Source organism: Stenella coeruleoalba, assembly GCF_951394435.1.
Source record: "Stenella coeruleoalba genome assembly, chromosome: 1".
NCBI classification, from domain to species: domain Eukaryota; kingdom Metazoa; phylum Chordata; class Mammalia; order Artiodactyla; family Delphinidae; genus Stenella; species Stenella coeruleoalba.
In genome coordinates this window covers 4780690-4796543 of record NC_137169.1, presented here as the reverse complement: position 1 = coordinate 4796543, position 15854 = coordinate 4780690, and the positions used below count along the sequence as shown (strand labels likewise).

The following is a 15854-nucleotide window of genomic DNA, read 5'->3' as shown; positions in this document are numbered from 1 at the left end:
CCCCTATCCTGTGCCCAAAATACATGAAATCTCTCTCTCCTACACGGCAGTAAAGAAGTCAAGATGGGAACTTTTCACCCCGTGAAGAACCAAGCAGAGAAGACCACCCCTAAATTCAGAATGCCTAAGTTTTGGCGCACATGGGCAAGCCCTCTACACTTTGTGTATTCAGGGACTTGGTGGACATTCAGGATGTCATTCTGCTTATTCAGTACAGTACAAATGACAAAGGAAAGAGCGGTTAAGAATTGGCCATTTATCAATGAGTCTTCTGATTCCTCTAAGCCTGAAGAGTTACCAACAACAGTGATACATAGCTATGTCCTTACACGTCAAGGTCCCCATATACACCCAAGATGTACAGAGAGTCATCTAACCCTTCCAACTTCCTGTGTATAAGTAAAGGATATGATTTCACATATAAATACATGCCTATGTGCATATATACATATAAACAAATGCATAGTATCATTTTTTGCCAAAAAGGAACCAGAGCAGCAAAAAAACAGAAAGCATCTAAATTTCCCCTTCACCTGGAACCTATAAGATTGAAAGAAATGTTTGCATCCCACGAGAGACAACACCAGGGCCCAAGGAAGGTTCTAGTACAACAAGGAGCACACTAGCAACCTCTTCCCGAATGGCATGTGGGCGACATGGGTGTCTACACTCCCTTTTCTGGATGGAAAGGCATATGGCTTCTTCTTACCCAGCCAACATGAATACAATTTAAGAAAATTAGAAAAAGTCAAGGTAACAGGCTCACTAAATATGGCTGACTGGGAAACAGAAGCCATAAGGAGGATATGAGTTCTCTTAAAAAAGAAATGGGAAGTTTATTTCCAGGGAAGGTTCAAAGTCTCTTGAATGTAGGATGTATGAAGTCTGGTTCTCACTGCACAGAAGACAGTAATCCGAACACCAAAAGCCAAGGGCACATGAACCTCTTTCTGGGGGGGGGAGGGTAGCGTCAACTGATGAATGCTGCCCCGACCTAAGAGCGAGAGTAAACTGGAAGCAAAAATAGACCCGTTTTCCTCAGACACAGGCCGTCACTGCCGGGACCCCGGCCCTATATCTGATGGGGCAACCACCCTCACCCAGACGAGAAACTCCAAGGAGAGAGACGTGTCAGGGGAGAGAGACAGATGGGGAAAGGAGCAGTGGAATGTCCAGTTCCTCCCAAAAGAGAGAGAGGGCAACTCAAAGGGTATTCAGGAAATGAGCTCACCCTAACCCAGGAAAGTGTGCGGAGAGCGTGCATAATCTGTAAGAAGTATGTGCTTTCCTATTTAGAAATGACTTCAGAGCTGCACAGGCCCCCACTATCCACTGGGTGAGAGAAGAAGAACATGGGGAGCCCGAGTCCCCTTGTCCTGACAAAAGGGTCAATAAATGGTGTGCAGAGGCCCCAAAAGATTCCACAGAGGATGAGAGGATGATACGGACCCCTCTGCCAAAGGAGGATCAGGGTCACAGAAGGTAAAGGGCAAGGGAATATGGAGATCATCACTTGCCACAGAAACGAAGACCCCACCCTCCTGGCTGCGAGGGGTGCAAGGGCAAGAGTAGGATGGGAGCGACTGCTGGGGGCGGGGATGCTGCGCAGGCCCCCTCCCAGGAACGGAAGGGGGAGGGGTCACACGAGGCCCTTCGGCCCGGGGACGCTCAGCAGGAGGGGGTCCCCCTGGTGGGGAGAAGCGCGGGGACCCCTCCGGCTCTGGGAGGCGCCCACGGGGCTCCAGGGTGAGGCTGGACAGAGACTGCCCGGCCCCGCCGCCGAGAACCAGGGACGGCGAGGCTGAGCGCCGGCGGTGCCCCGACAGGGACCGGTCCGGGGCAGCGGGGCGCGGGGCCGGAGGGGGCCTGAGGAGGATAAACTTTCCGCCCCGCGGCCCCCACCGGGCCCGGCGCGGGGGGCGGGGGCCGCGCCGGGCCCGGGAGCGGCGGGGATGCCCGGTCCGGGTGGGGGAGGCGCCGGCCCTCCCTCCGCGGCTCCTCCTCCTCGCTGGGCCCGGCCCCCGCCCGCCGGCCCCCCGCCCCTCCGGCCCCAGCCCGCCCCCGGGTGGGGGTGTGCGGCGCCGCGCTCCGCCGCCCCGCGTGTCACCTCAGGACCCGGCCGCGCTCCGCCCCCCCACCCGCCGCCCCCTCCCCGGCCCGGGGCGCCCGCCCGCCGCCGCCGCCGCCGCGCCCCCGCGCTCCCGCCCGGCGCCGCCGATGCCCGGGATGTCCGGCGGGGCCGGGTCCCGCCGCCCGCCGCGCCACCCCCGGCCCCTCACGCTCCGGCTCTTACCTTCCGGCTTGTTTTCGGCAGCCATTTCCCCTCCGCGCGCCACATCCTCCTCCTCCTCGCGACCGGGACCCCGAGCGCGCGCCTCGTACCGCCGCCGCCGCCGCCGGCCCAGCCACCCCGCCGCCGCCGCGCACCCGCCCTGGCCCCGCCCCGCGGCCCACGCACTGAGCCCGTTGGGCCGCGCGGCTGCCACTCATCGCTCCCGCCACCAATCGTCCCGCACCAGGGGTCTCACTACTCTCCGGGAGGAGCGTCCTATCCATCCGGCCCATTGGCTAGTCACCACCCAACGGAATGAAAGGATTGGTCAAGAATCAACGCCCCCTCCCCACCCACTCCCAGGAAAGCCCGCCTTCCAGACCTAAACAAAGCTTTCCAGTGGCCAGAGCACTAAAGAACTGCCCAATCAGGAAGGGGCCGACACGGAATATTTCCTCGAGGCCGAGACGTGGCGTTTTGATTGGGCGTTACTACAGTGTTTCCCAGGCCGTCCAGACCAATCAAAGGGGGTTCCCGGAACTCGGGAGCGGCGAAGGGAAGCCCCGCCCCCGAGCGTGACCGTCATGAGGAAGGCGCTCGCTCATTGGCGCGTTGGGGCTTTTCCCGCGTGCTCCCGGGGCTGAAGGACGTTCCCGGGGAAGCCGCTGCCGGCGCGTGGGGTCCCGGTGGCAGTGGAGGACGCGGCGGAATCTCCGGGATCCCTCGGCCTGTCGCTTCCGGGGGGCAGCGAGGGCCGGGGGCCTCGGGGCTGGCGTCGGCCGGGCGCCGCGCTCGAGAGCCGGCCGGCCCTGGGGTCCGGGCGTCGCTGCGGGCGGTGGGGGAGGGGCGCGCCTCCGCCAGGTCCCGCCCCTTCCCCTCCCCCCTCACCGGCGCCCCGCCCCCTCGGCCCGCGCCGCCGCGGCCCCTCGAGCGGGTGCCTGGCCCGCTTGTGCCTGTCGTTGCCCGCCCCCGGTATGCTCCGTTGTCCCCTTTTCTAGAGGCTTAAAATACTGAAACTTTATTTTGGTCACGTTGGCCATGTGACCCGCAGAGCCGATGACTCATAGATGCCTGTCCCAGGATGAGGCCGCTGAGCAGAATCTTATAGAAACGTTAAACCTCGGCGAGCGTGCTCGGTGGGCGAGGCAGGCCAAGTTTGCTTCGGTCCTGGGCTCACATTCGTGGGTTTTCCGATCAAATATTTCGGCGTCCACCTCACTCACGCCCTGTGCGAGGTGGGGAGACAGCTGGGTTTCAGTCGCGGGGAGAGAGCTCAGAAGCGGGTTAGGATCCATCCTGGGGGGGAACAGAAACACCGCTGCAGCTTCTCTGGAAATCCGTCCACATCTAGTAAACCAGCACACACTGTACAGACAAGCCTAAAGCCAGATGAGATGGCAAAGATGAAAATGCCCCCTCCCAGAGAAATTCAGGAATTGTGCACGTGGGCAGGTAAGACCGGAAACAAAGGAGAGGGCTGAAATCTCCAAGTTTTAAGAAAAGGAAGAAAAGTTGAATGAAAAGCAGAGCTCCAGCCGCTCTGTGTGAATCTTGTACGGTTTGCAGTGAGAACCTTTCAGTCCTTTACATTTTGTTTTGTCCTTTGCTTCCCGTGGATGACAGCTAGCAGCAGCAGCGAAAGGTCCTCGTTTGAGTATTTTGGCACCAAGACTGAGTGTCAAAGTGAATTTTGTGCCAGTCCTAAAAACATGTGTTCTTTTTCTCGTCTTCACAACTGAAAATTTCTTAAGTTTTTCAGAAGAAGTAAAGATGTCCCAAAAGAATGTTTTGTATTATACACTAATTCTTCAACAAACTTTCATTTTATGAGGGTCAAAAAATGCAAAATTTTAACAACTAGGATACAATATTTTATCAATTAGCATTCTTAATACCACCTATGTTGACGATCTGTGTGGTGAAACATAGTCTTAAAAGTGCTGGTGGCATTGAAAATTAATGTAACCCTTTTTGAAAAGCAATTTTACAGTATGTATTAAAAGCCATAAAAAGTCTGCATCTTTTGACCCAGTAATCTTACTTCTGGGAATCTATTCTAAGGAAATAACACTAAATGCCAAAAAGCTATATGTGTGAAGGTATTCTTCACAGAATCACCGTATTTATTACAACAAAAAAAGAATTGTGCTAATGCTGGATGTTTAATAACTAAATTGTGTTGTATCTACACAATAGAACATCATGGTAGTCACAGACATTAAACACAGAAAGAAAAGTTTACCCGTTGCTAGGTGGGGGGAAAGAAGTTTTCAAAATTATGGCATTCACTTGTTACATATGATGTGATTCCAGGTAGAAAAAACTGCATTTTAAAAAAAGACTGATATAAAATACACCCAAGAAATGATATTTGGGGTATTGTGAGTGGTTTCTCTTATTGTCTCTCATATAATATAGCTATGCTGTTTTTATAATTAAAACATATACTTAAATTTAAAGATAATGTTATCCAGTGTGTACTGGAGACCAGACTCTGTTAGATCCTGAGGATGTAAGGTTGAATAAAGTTGAGTGTCTCCCTCCAAGGAGCTCACAGCCTAGCAGGGTGAACAGATGTGAACAACAGCAGGTCAAGGTGCAGTGGCGACACAGGAGAAGGTAATGAATATCACCTGGGCCTCAAGTGCAGCCAAACAGTGCTGCTCTTATCACTAACTTTTTTTGTTTTGGAAAATGAAGTTATAAAAAATATGATGTATGTTAACATGTAATGGGTTTCTATTTTTAATGAACTAATAATTTTTTTTTGTATTTCTATACAGCCCATACACAACAGATAAACAAAACAAAAGCTCTTTGGAGTCCTCAATTATTTTTATGAGTGTAGTGAATGTATCCTGAGACCAATGAGTTTGAAAGCCTCTGGGCTGCAGAATGAGATGTTTTTGGGTGGACTGGCTGGCTGGTGTCCTAGACCATTCCGGAGACTGTAACAAAGTACCAAGGATTGGGTGGCTTATAGCAACAGAAATTTACTCCCTCCAGTTCTGGAGGCTGGAAGTCGGAGATCAGGGAGCAGAGAGCAAACTGTCTCATGACTCTTAAAAGGACACTAACCCCATCATGGCACACCCCATCCCCCATGGCCTCATTTAATCCTAATCACCTCCTGAAGGCCCCACCTCCTAATACCATCACATGGAAGGTAAGGTTTCAACACATGAATCTGGGGGGAAACACAAACATTCAGTTCATAACAGCTGGTGTTTGCCTTTGCTTGGGAGGGTAACCAAGAGGTGGGTACTTCCAGTAAGGGAAGTGACCTGAGTTGCTAAAAGAGCCCAGTTGGAAAGCAGAGGAGTCAGAAGATGTGCTGGACGCCCCATTCCATCCTTTGAATCCTTGGCCATTTTGGCCCTAATGTTCTTCAAGGAAAGAATGTTACTGTCCAGGACCAGATGGACATAGGTAAATAGTGGGAATATTAAATGGTTACTTTTTACCTCAAAAATATTTGTAAAAGAGCTTTGTTTCCTGGTCAGCTTTCTGAAGTAATTAAAGTGACTATTATTACTGCTGATGATAATAATAAAAGTGCTTGGACTTGCTTCCTTAAACTCAAGGTACCGAAGCTCCATGTTACTGGGTTGAGAGACGAAAGCAAGGACTGAACTGAACCCATTTGAGAGCTCAAAGACTCCTAAAAGGGAAACTCACCAACACAGGTCAAGAAAGAAAGAATTATTCTATTTGTGTCTTCCTTAGCTTAGAAAGGTAATGATGATATCCAAAAGTCCTGCTTCCAATAAGTTTCTCCCCTTGCCTTTCCTTTAAGTAATTTTTTAAATTTCGAGATCACTGTAGATTTGCATGCCATTGTAGCAAATAATACAGAGAGATCCTTTGTCCCCTCGCCTTTACAAGATAAAAAATAATGAAAACTTGTGAGCTTCTGAGAACAAACCTTTCACTAATATTCCTTGTTTTCCCTATCCTGCAAACACTCATCTTCCCTCCTCCCCCCATGTCCATTCAGCAGTTCTGGCAACCATTGCAATCTCGGAATACCTACCATCAGTATACAAGAGTAAAGACTTGTCTGATACCCCAAATATAAGGAGATCTACGCCTAGTAGACCTGAATTTCAGCTCACTTGAAATATAATTTGAACATAAAAGGCCCGATTTGCGGACCAGTAATCTGCTGAAATTTTGAAATGAATAAGTCGTTTCCCTTGTTCAGTATTTACTGAAGTGTAGTAAGGCAGAATGGACAGTAGTCTAAGGACAAACCACACCACTAATGGCTGTTTTGTTTTCCTTTTAATATTAAAAGCCAGAACAGGGACTTCCCTGGCGGTTCAGTGGTTAAGACTTCGCCTTCCGGTGCAGGGGGTGCGGGTTCAATCCCTGGTTGGGGAGCTAAGATCCCACATGCCTTGAGGCCAAAAAACAAAAAAACATAGAACAGAAGTAATATTGTAACAAACTCAATAAAGACTTTAAAAATGGTACACATCAAAAAAAACTTTTAAAAAAATAATAATTAGGGCTTCCCTGGTGGCGCAGTGGTTGAGAGTCCGCCTGCCGATGCAGGGGACACGGGTTCGTGCCCCGGTCGGGGAAGATCCCACGTGCCACGGAGCGGCTGGCCCCGTGAGCCGTCGCCGCTGAGCCTGCGTGTCCGGAGCCTGTGCTCCGCAACGGGAGAGGCCACAGCAGTGAGAGGCCCGCGTACCGCAAAAAAAAAAATAATAATAATAATTTTAAAAAATACTAGAACAGCACATTATCCATCGCAATAGGAGTTTCAAGAGATGTTTTTAATAGAATACTACTCAGCCATGAAAAGGAATGAAATAATGCCATTTACTGCAACATGGATGGAACTAGAGATGATCATACTAAGAGAAATAAGTGAGAAAGAGAAAGACAAATATATGATGTCACTTATATGTCGAATCTACAGTATGACACAAATGAATGTATCTAGGAAACAGAAAGAGATTCACAGACATAGAGAACAGACTTGTGGTTGCCCAGGGGGAGGAGGGGTGAGGATGAGATGGAATGGGAATTTGGAGTTAGCAGGTGCAAACTATTATATATAGAATGGATAAACAACAGGTCGTACTGTATAGAGAGGGAGCTGCATTCAATATCCTGTGATAAACCACAATGGAAAAGAATATAAAAAAAGAAATGTATATATATGTATAACTGAATCACTTTGCTGTACAGCAGAAATTAACACAACATTGTAAATCAACTATACTTCAGTAGAAAAGGAGATGTTGTTTAAACAATCATAAAATCTTTCCACATCACCCAACTATTGCATACAACATACCTGAGTGCACCCGCTCTCCAGGGACCCTGCCTGGAGTTACAGCTAAACACCTTTGATAGAATGTATCTCACCTCCATACCCTAATAAAGAGTCAACCCAGTTTTTCCTAGACTTTCCCTTTAAAACTGGAGTGTTTCCCCTCCTTCTTGAGTCTTCTGGTATGAGAGCCGGATAGTTTCTTTTATTCAATCCAAACTCAGGACCAAAGAAATGCCTTTTTTTTTTTTTCTAAAGAGGGAAAATGCTAAAGAGATGGGGCTTTGCTGGTTCGGATGGGCGCTTCATGACTTCCAAAGTTAACAGATCTAGGAGACCAGCAAGACAGTGGACTCGGAAACTAGACTGCCTGGGTTCACATCATGACTCTTGTTCACCAGCTGTGTGACTTCCAGCAAGTTCCTTCACCTCTCTGAGATTTCCTAACCAGAAAATGGAGATAATAACAGTACCAACCTCAGACAATTGTAAGAATTAGTTGATCTTTGTTAAGAACTTAGAATAATGCCTTGAACTTTGTTAACACTATATATGTATTTATTACATAAAATAAAAATACCTCTGGCCAGAAAAAGAAAAAACAGATCTAGGAGACCAGGATGCCACCTCTGATTCCTGGGACCCAGAGAGACATCAGTGGAGCCCCAAAATCTCTATAGAACAAGGACTTGGGGAGAGCAGTGTGATTGGAGGGAGGGGGCAAGAGGACTTCAGCATATGCACAGCGGGGCCCAGCTTGCACATCCATTGTCTGTTTATCTGGGGTGCTTCCAGGAGGCTGAGGGGGATGGTAAGGTTGCTGAAGTCACCCCCAGCCACCACTGAAGACTGGTGAGACCATGTGGAGGGCTCACATGTTTGTTTTCTCTGTTTTCTCGCTTATTTGCTGCAACACGTTCCAATGTAATTTATGTCGACTCTCGGTCTCCCAGGGAAACTTTGTTTAGTTGTTGCAAGTAAAATGACCTGTCAAAACACCTGAAGGGAAAAGCTGCCACTCTATCAAAGACTATCAATAGTTTTCTTTGGCAGTCACGGAGAAGCCAGTGCCCAAGAAGAATCAGACCGATGCTGTCTACCCTAGAAAATAAGAAAGGTGTAGACTCAGAGGCATTTCCTTGTCATTAGCTTTTCTGTTTTTCAAACGAAGTGAGCAATGTATTTTTCTTTGTGTATTAATCTGTGGCATATTACACAGCCGTTAAAAAGATGGGAGTAAATCAATGTGTGCTGTTATGGAAGGTTCTTCAGCTTAAATGTGTCACTGAAAAAAAAAGAAAGGCACAGGTTATAATGTATACTATTCTTGTGTATGTATAGATACAACGTTCATTGCATATATAGATATTCTTGTATATACAGAAAAAGTTTCTGGAAGAATAACAAGAAATGTATTGCCTGTAGTTGCCTTTGAGGGTGGAACAGAAAATAAAATAAGGCTTACTCTTCGTTTGATATGGTTTAAATATTTTTGCCAGGTACATTCATCCAACAAATATTTATTGGGTGCCTCCCATGTACCAGATACTGGTTCTAGGTGCTGGGGATACAACAGTGAACAAAACAGACAAAAATCCTGCTCTCCTGGAGCTGATATGGAAGTGGGAGAGACGTGATAAACATGCAAATGTATGATCGCAGGTTAGAGAAGGATAAATACTGGGAAAAAACATAGAAGGAGAGGGTGGAGGGATGAAGGTGCTGCTTTAGATAAGGTGAGGTCTCAGGCCTGAAGGAATTGAGGAGAGCCAGGCAGTTATGTGGGGGAGGAATATTCTGGGCAGAGGGAACAGCAAGTGCAAAAGCCCTGGGGCAGATGCACACTCGGGGTGTTGTAGGAACTGTGATGAAACCACTCAGAAGGAGCTCTGGAACAAGAATCCAAAGAGGAATCTAAAGCCAGTTCACACAGGACTTTGAATTCCATGGTCGCAGAAAGCTGATGGAGGGTATTGAGCTGAGAGTATTATCTCAGCGGTGCTGTAAAAGGATCCCCCTGCCATGATGTGCAGAATATCCTACAATGGAGCAAGAGCGGAAGCAGAGAGACTTGTTGGGAGACTCTTGCAGTCATCAAGACTTGATGGTGGCTTAAACAAGGTGCATTCGTTTCCTGTGGCAGCAGTAACAAGTTACCTTAGTGGCTTCAAACAACGTTAAGTTTCTTCTCTCACAGTTCTGGAGGCCAGAGTTCCAAAAGTCAGTTTCACTGAGCCAAAATCAAGGTGTTGGCAGTGCTGTGCTCTCTCCGGAGGCTCCAGGGAATAACCGTTCTTTGCCTCTTGCAGCTTCTAGTGGCTGCCAACCATCCTCGGCTTGTGGCCGCCACGCCCATCTTTGAGGCCAGCATCAAATCTCTGTCCGCCCCATCTTCACATTGCCCTCTCCTGTGTGTGTGTGTTCCAAATCTCCCTCTGCGTCTCTCTTATAAGGACGTTTGTGATGGCATTTAGAGACCACCCAGGTAATCCTGGATCATCTGCCTCATCTCAAGACCCTTAACTTGATCACATCTGCAAAGACTTTTTCCAAATAAGGTCACAGTTACAGGTTCCAGGGATCATGACCTGATATCTTTGGGGGCCATCATTCAGTCCAACATACCAGGGCGGGGCAAATTTTTTTCGGTAAAGGACCAGGTAGTAAATATTTAAGCTTTGCAGACCCTATGGTCTCTGTCACAACTACTCAACTGTCACAACTGCCATTGCAGTGCAAAAGCAACCATGGACAATATGGAAATAAAGAGGTATGCCTATGTCCCAAAAGAACTTTACAAAAACCAGCCACAGGTCTTAGACCAAAGTGGACGTCCTAAGAGGTACGTGGATTTGGAATATGTACTGAAGGTAGAGATATTGCCCAGCTTTTGCTGATGAATTGGAAGTGAATTATTTAAGAAAGAAATGCTTTGGGCCAAGGTTTCACTCTTAGAATTTTGCCTGAGCGGCTGAGTTAATAGTGTTGCCACTTAAAGACAGGGACAGAGCAAGTTAAGGATAAGAATTCCATTTAGGACTTTTAAATTCTGAAATGTCTATTACATATCCAAGTGGAGATATCAAGAAGGCAACTGGATATATGCATCTGAGGCCCAGAGAGGTTGTGGCTAAGAGATACAAAATTGATGAGTAACCAGCATTCAATGGCATCTACAACTATGGAACATGATAAGGTTTCCTAGGGGAGGGAGTGTAATTCACTCTTTTACTCAATGATAATTTTCAAAAAATTTTTAAAATCATGAAATAAAGTGAATATGTACGGAGAGTTTTCTTTAGCTCTTTAATTAATGAGGGAACTAGTAAGGCGTTGAAACCGGTTCAAAGGAGAATTTGAAGAACACAGGTATATTCATAGACAAGGAAGAATGCTTGCTAAAAGATGCAAAGTTCATTCACATCCTGCAGGGCAATGAAGTGTCATATTTGGGGTTATCTTTCCTGTAGGACAAAAATTAATTACATCCATGGGCAAGAATCATTTGCATTACTCTCAGGTTTCTACTTCTGCTGAGTCCATAGAAAGGAGTTAAAGGTGCTTGTTCCTGGAGAATCAGCTCCTCCCCAGAGGGTCCACTAGGCAATGCCCAACACTGTGCTGAAAGGATGCTCTTCGTTTCCAAATCACAGGCAAATTTTTCCGGACATTCTCATTCAGCATTTTTAAAATTTATTTTACTGAAGTATAGTTGAGGGACTTCCCTGGTGGTCCAGTGGGTGGGACTCTGTGCTCCCAATGCAGGGGGCCTGGGTTTGATCCCTGGTTGGGGAACTAGATCCCACACGCATATTGCAACTAAGTCCACATGCCTCAACTAAGATCCCACGTTCCACATCTGGGACCCAGTGCAGCCAAAATAAATAAATAAATAAAATTTTTAAAAGAAAGAAGTATAGTTGATTTACAATGTTGTGTTACTTTCTGCTGTACCACAAAGTGATTCATTTATACATACATATATTCTTTTTCATATTCTTTTCCATTTTGGTTTATCACAGGATACCGAATATAGTTCCCTGTGCTATGCACAAGGACCTTGTTTTTTATCCATTCTCTGTATGATGATTTGCATCTGCTGACCCCAGACTCCCACTCCATCCCTCCCCCATGCCTCCTCCCCCTTGGCAACTACAAGTCTGTTCTCTGTGTCTGTGAGTCTGTTTCTGTTTTGTAGATAAGTTCATTCGTGTCATATTTTAGATTCCACATGTAAGTGATATCATATGGTATTTGTCTTTCTCTTTCTGACTCATTTTACTTAGTATGATCATCTCTAGTTTTTTACTTAGTATGATCATCTCTAGTTCCATCCATGTTGCTGCAAATGGCATGATTTCATTCTTTTTTATGGCTGAGTAGTATTCCTGTGTGTGTGTGTGTGTGTGTGTGTGTGTGTGTGTGTGTGTGTGTGTGTGTATACCACATCTGCTTTATCCATTCATCTGTCAATGGACATTTAGGTTGCTTCCACGTCTTGGTTATTATAGATAGTGCTGCTATGAACATAGTGGTGCATGTATCTTTTTGAGTTATAGTTTTGTCCGGCTATATGCCCAGTAGTGGGGTTGCTGGGTCATATGGTAGTTCTATTTTTAGTTATTTGAGGAACCTCCATGCTGTTCTCCATAGTGGCTGCATCATTCGGCATTTATGCAGCATCTACTAAGGGACAGGCACCCCTCTGTGAAATCAGAGTACATCACTGAACAAAACCCAGATCCCAGGTCTCTTGGTGCTTATCTTCAGGAGACAATAAACATAATAAAGAAATAAATTCAGGGCTTCCCTGGTGGCACAGTGGTTGAGAGTCTGCCTGCCGATGCAGGGGACACGGGTTCGTGCCCCGGTCCGGGAAGATCCCACATGCCGCGGAGCGGCTGGGCCCGTGAGCCATGGCCGCTGAGCCTGCGCGTCCGGAGCCTGTGCTCCGCAACGGGAGAGGCCACAGCAGTGAGAGGCCCGCGTACCGCAAAAAAAAAAAAAAAGAAAGAAAAAAGAAATTGACATTTCTACCAAGACTCGAAAGAGGTGAGGGGGTTAGCCATGTGGATATAGAAGAGAAAAATGCTGAAAATATAAAAAGAGTTTGGAATTTTTAAAAAAAGGTTAATTTTGTTTTTAATTGGTGAAAAAAAGCAGTAAAATTGGAATCATAGGTTGAGTCAAAACATTTTGTTTTCCTCCCTACGACTCATTCTTTCAAATTCTAAGCAGACAGATGCTGTGAGTACGAGATAAATGTGAAATCAGAAGAATAATTTTGTCCTGATCTTTTCCCCTTTCAGAAGGAAAATTGGCTCTTCGTTTTTATTGGAGGAGAGATCCATCTGCCTCACTCTCCCACCCACAAAGAATCAGACTGCATGTGTGACAATACTTAAAGGAAAATGAACATTTTAGTAGTAAATAGCAATTCAGTAATAGGTTTCTTTAAAGAGAATATCTGCTAGTTAATGAAAGTGCCGCTCTGGAGTAGATGTGGAACTCCTGATCTGATTTCCAAAACTCTGCTGCAGTCAACGTGGGAAAATTAAGTTTTGTTTCTCTGCTGCTTATTTGGAGAGAAAGGGGGGCTGGGATTATTTCCATTTTAATTCAAACCGTGTAACGCAGAGCCTTAAGACTTGTGCAAAGATTTCTCAAAGCACAGTTTTCTTCAGTGACAAAAGATTTCTTTCTTTTTTCATCTTGTCAAGCATAATCACTCACAGATAAAGTCAATTTGCTCTTCTTGCCTTCACGTTGGGCTATTTCCTTTTACCAGCTGACTAACGTTTTCTAGGGCAGGTTGGAATTAATCATTCAGCATCCTGAGATTTTTCAGGCCAGCCAGGGCTGAGGATTAGAAACAATAAAACCAGGGTTTGCCTTCTAACAGAAGACCTCACATGTGGCCAGGTGTCGACCTGAGACCACCTGAGTTTGGGAAATTTTAACCAAACAGCCCAACCTTGATTCTTCAGGTCTGGGAAAATGTGTTCATTTGTTACCCTAACTAGAAGTCATTTGTACTAATGATTCCAGAACTAGTGACCGTTTTCTGCTTTCCCAAGAGGCCCCACCATCAAATGCAAGCACACTTCATTGTTTTTAATCTCTGAATCCCCTTGGGCCTTCTAGGGAATTCGCTGAAAATCCCAAACCCTCCTTGCGTTTTCACCCCTGTGGCTCGAAACCCTGAGTGTTGATTCTTCATTGGGCATCTTCAAGTGACCCGAAACACCATGTTCTTTCCACCAGGGTGGTGTCTTAATTGGCCCCTTCTGCAGAGCCAGCCTCCATCTGCCTGTGCTTCTAAAAACAACGGGCCCTCTTGTCCTTCTCACATCTGGTGCTTCAAGACCAAAAGTCAGAGTGCGGGCCCCAGCACACGGGAGCAGCAGGCTGGGACCAGCCAGCGCTTTTAGGCTGGTTGGACAGGGCTCTGGAACAAATGTCAAGGGATATTTGCTGCAAAGAGGCTCCAGAAATAATGTAAAATTGTTCTGTCCTTTTAAAAATGGAAAATGCCTTGGCAGGGTGATATATTATCTGCCTGGCTGCATTTTCTCTCTGTCTCCGTCAAGGCTTGAAAAGTACTGGTACCTCTGCCTTTTCAAGCGGAGCTCAGTGTGACTGGACCACATCTAATGCCTCTACGATGCAAATGAAGATTGAAACTGTTGTTTCCTTTGATGTGTGTGACTAAATGCTTAAAGAGGATATTTTCTTTTCGATCCTCCAGTGGATAGAGCCTCTTTAAAAATACCTGTTGGCTCCCTCTTCCCATTGGCAATGGAAGTGATTCCTGCGCTGGAGTCTGGGTACCGTCATGATGAATGCCTTGCTCTGGGAAGGATCCCCTGCCCATGTTTGCGATGATTGTTGAAGTTCTAGAGGGAATTAAGAAGCGTGAAAGGCACATTAATGATGGGTACCTGCAATGAACCACTCAGGCTCGCCTGAGAAAGTCCGGAGAGCACATTCTGAGAGCAAAGTTGGGGAGGCAGATGAGTCACGGCCAGATTCTCTAGCTCTTTCTGGCACCCAGTAGCATAAAGGACCGGGGAAGCAGGTGGAGCTGCTGATGGAGAGAGAAGCCAACCCACACGCTGGTCATTCCGTCTCCCCCCTCATCTTCCCTGCCAAGAGGGGATCTGATCCTAAACAGCGCCGGTAGCATCCAGGCTCTTCGCTGAATCTGGGTGGTCTCTGGAAACACACAAACGCAGGCAAGGAAATCAATAACTCTGAGCGCCGTCACAGTCGTCAGCCTGCAAATCGGCTGTGCTGGGCATTTTGAACCACTTTCATAATGAAGAGAAGCATAATTAGAATCCACCTCTGTTCCTTTTTCTTGCACGTCCATGTCAGCAAGGCAATCTACAAACAAAGCTTATGTTTAAAAGCAAAAGCACACAAACAAACATTTGGAACTTGTGATTTGGATCGTTTAATTTACTTTTAATGTCTCTTCTTTCCCCCTTTTCTCTAGTAAATGTTCGCAGTGTCTCACCTGGAGAAGACAGTGGAGAGCAGGTCATTTTGGACATGGTAGCTCCAGGATAACAGGGACTTTGCCACAGGTACTGCTGTGTGCCTGACACCTAGATTGGACCAGGCACAGGACACTGTGCAGTAAATACTGAATGAATGAATGAATGAGTGAGTGAGTGAACACTCAGCCCGGCCCTATCCAAAGGAACCAAGTCGTTGCAGAGGCAGGAAATTCACATAGAGGAGAAGACAGCCCTTGAATGGATGCTGTATTCATCTGCTCAGGCTGTGATAACAAAGTACCACGGACAGGGTGGTACATTCCTCTACACCCAAGCATTCACGGTGTCTCTCTTGTGTGTCCAGATTTCCTCTCCTTATGAGGACAACAGTTATATTGAATCAGGGCCCACCCTAATGACCTCATTTTAACATCATCACCTTTTTTGAAGCCCTACCTCCAAATATAATCACGTTCTGAGGTACCCGGCATTAGGACTTCAGGAAACGAATTTCAGGGGAGCACAATTTAGCCCATAACTTACATGGGCTATTCTCACACTAACATTCAACACTTCGGTGCTTCTTAAAAGAGCATTGGTCCCATTTCCTGCCATATTAACTAAGACTACATTTCCCAGGTCTTTCATCCCACACTCAGCAAAACACGTTATACAAGTATCCCTTCAACGTAAACCCGGGTGCACTTTGTCTTTTAAGATCCTGGTTTTCTATCAGCTTTCATCTGTGTCCTGAGAGGCAGTAGGGCATGTTCTCAGGTGCTGGTGCCCTCCT

At 46.7% G+C, this 15854-nt stretch overlaps 1 protein-coding gene across 1 annotated transcript in view; it reads right to left on the bottom strand.

The window, feature by feature from the left end:
• CAMTA1 (calmodulin binding transcription activator 1) overlaps window positions 1–2318 on the bottom strand; it is a gene marked incomplete at its 5' end in the record, with an annotated part of 885827 nt that extends 883509 nt beyond the window's left edge. Inside the window, 1 exon segment of the mRNA XM_079918494.1 lies at window positions 2294–2318. Coding sequence (XP_079774620.1) covers window positions 2294–2318 — 25 coding nt within the window.
• Window positions 2319–15854: the final 13536 nt, after the last annotated feature.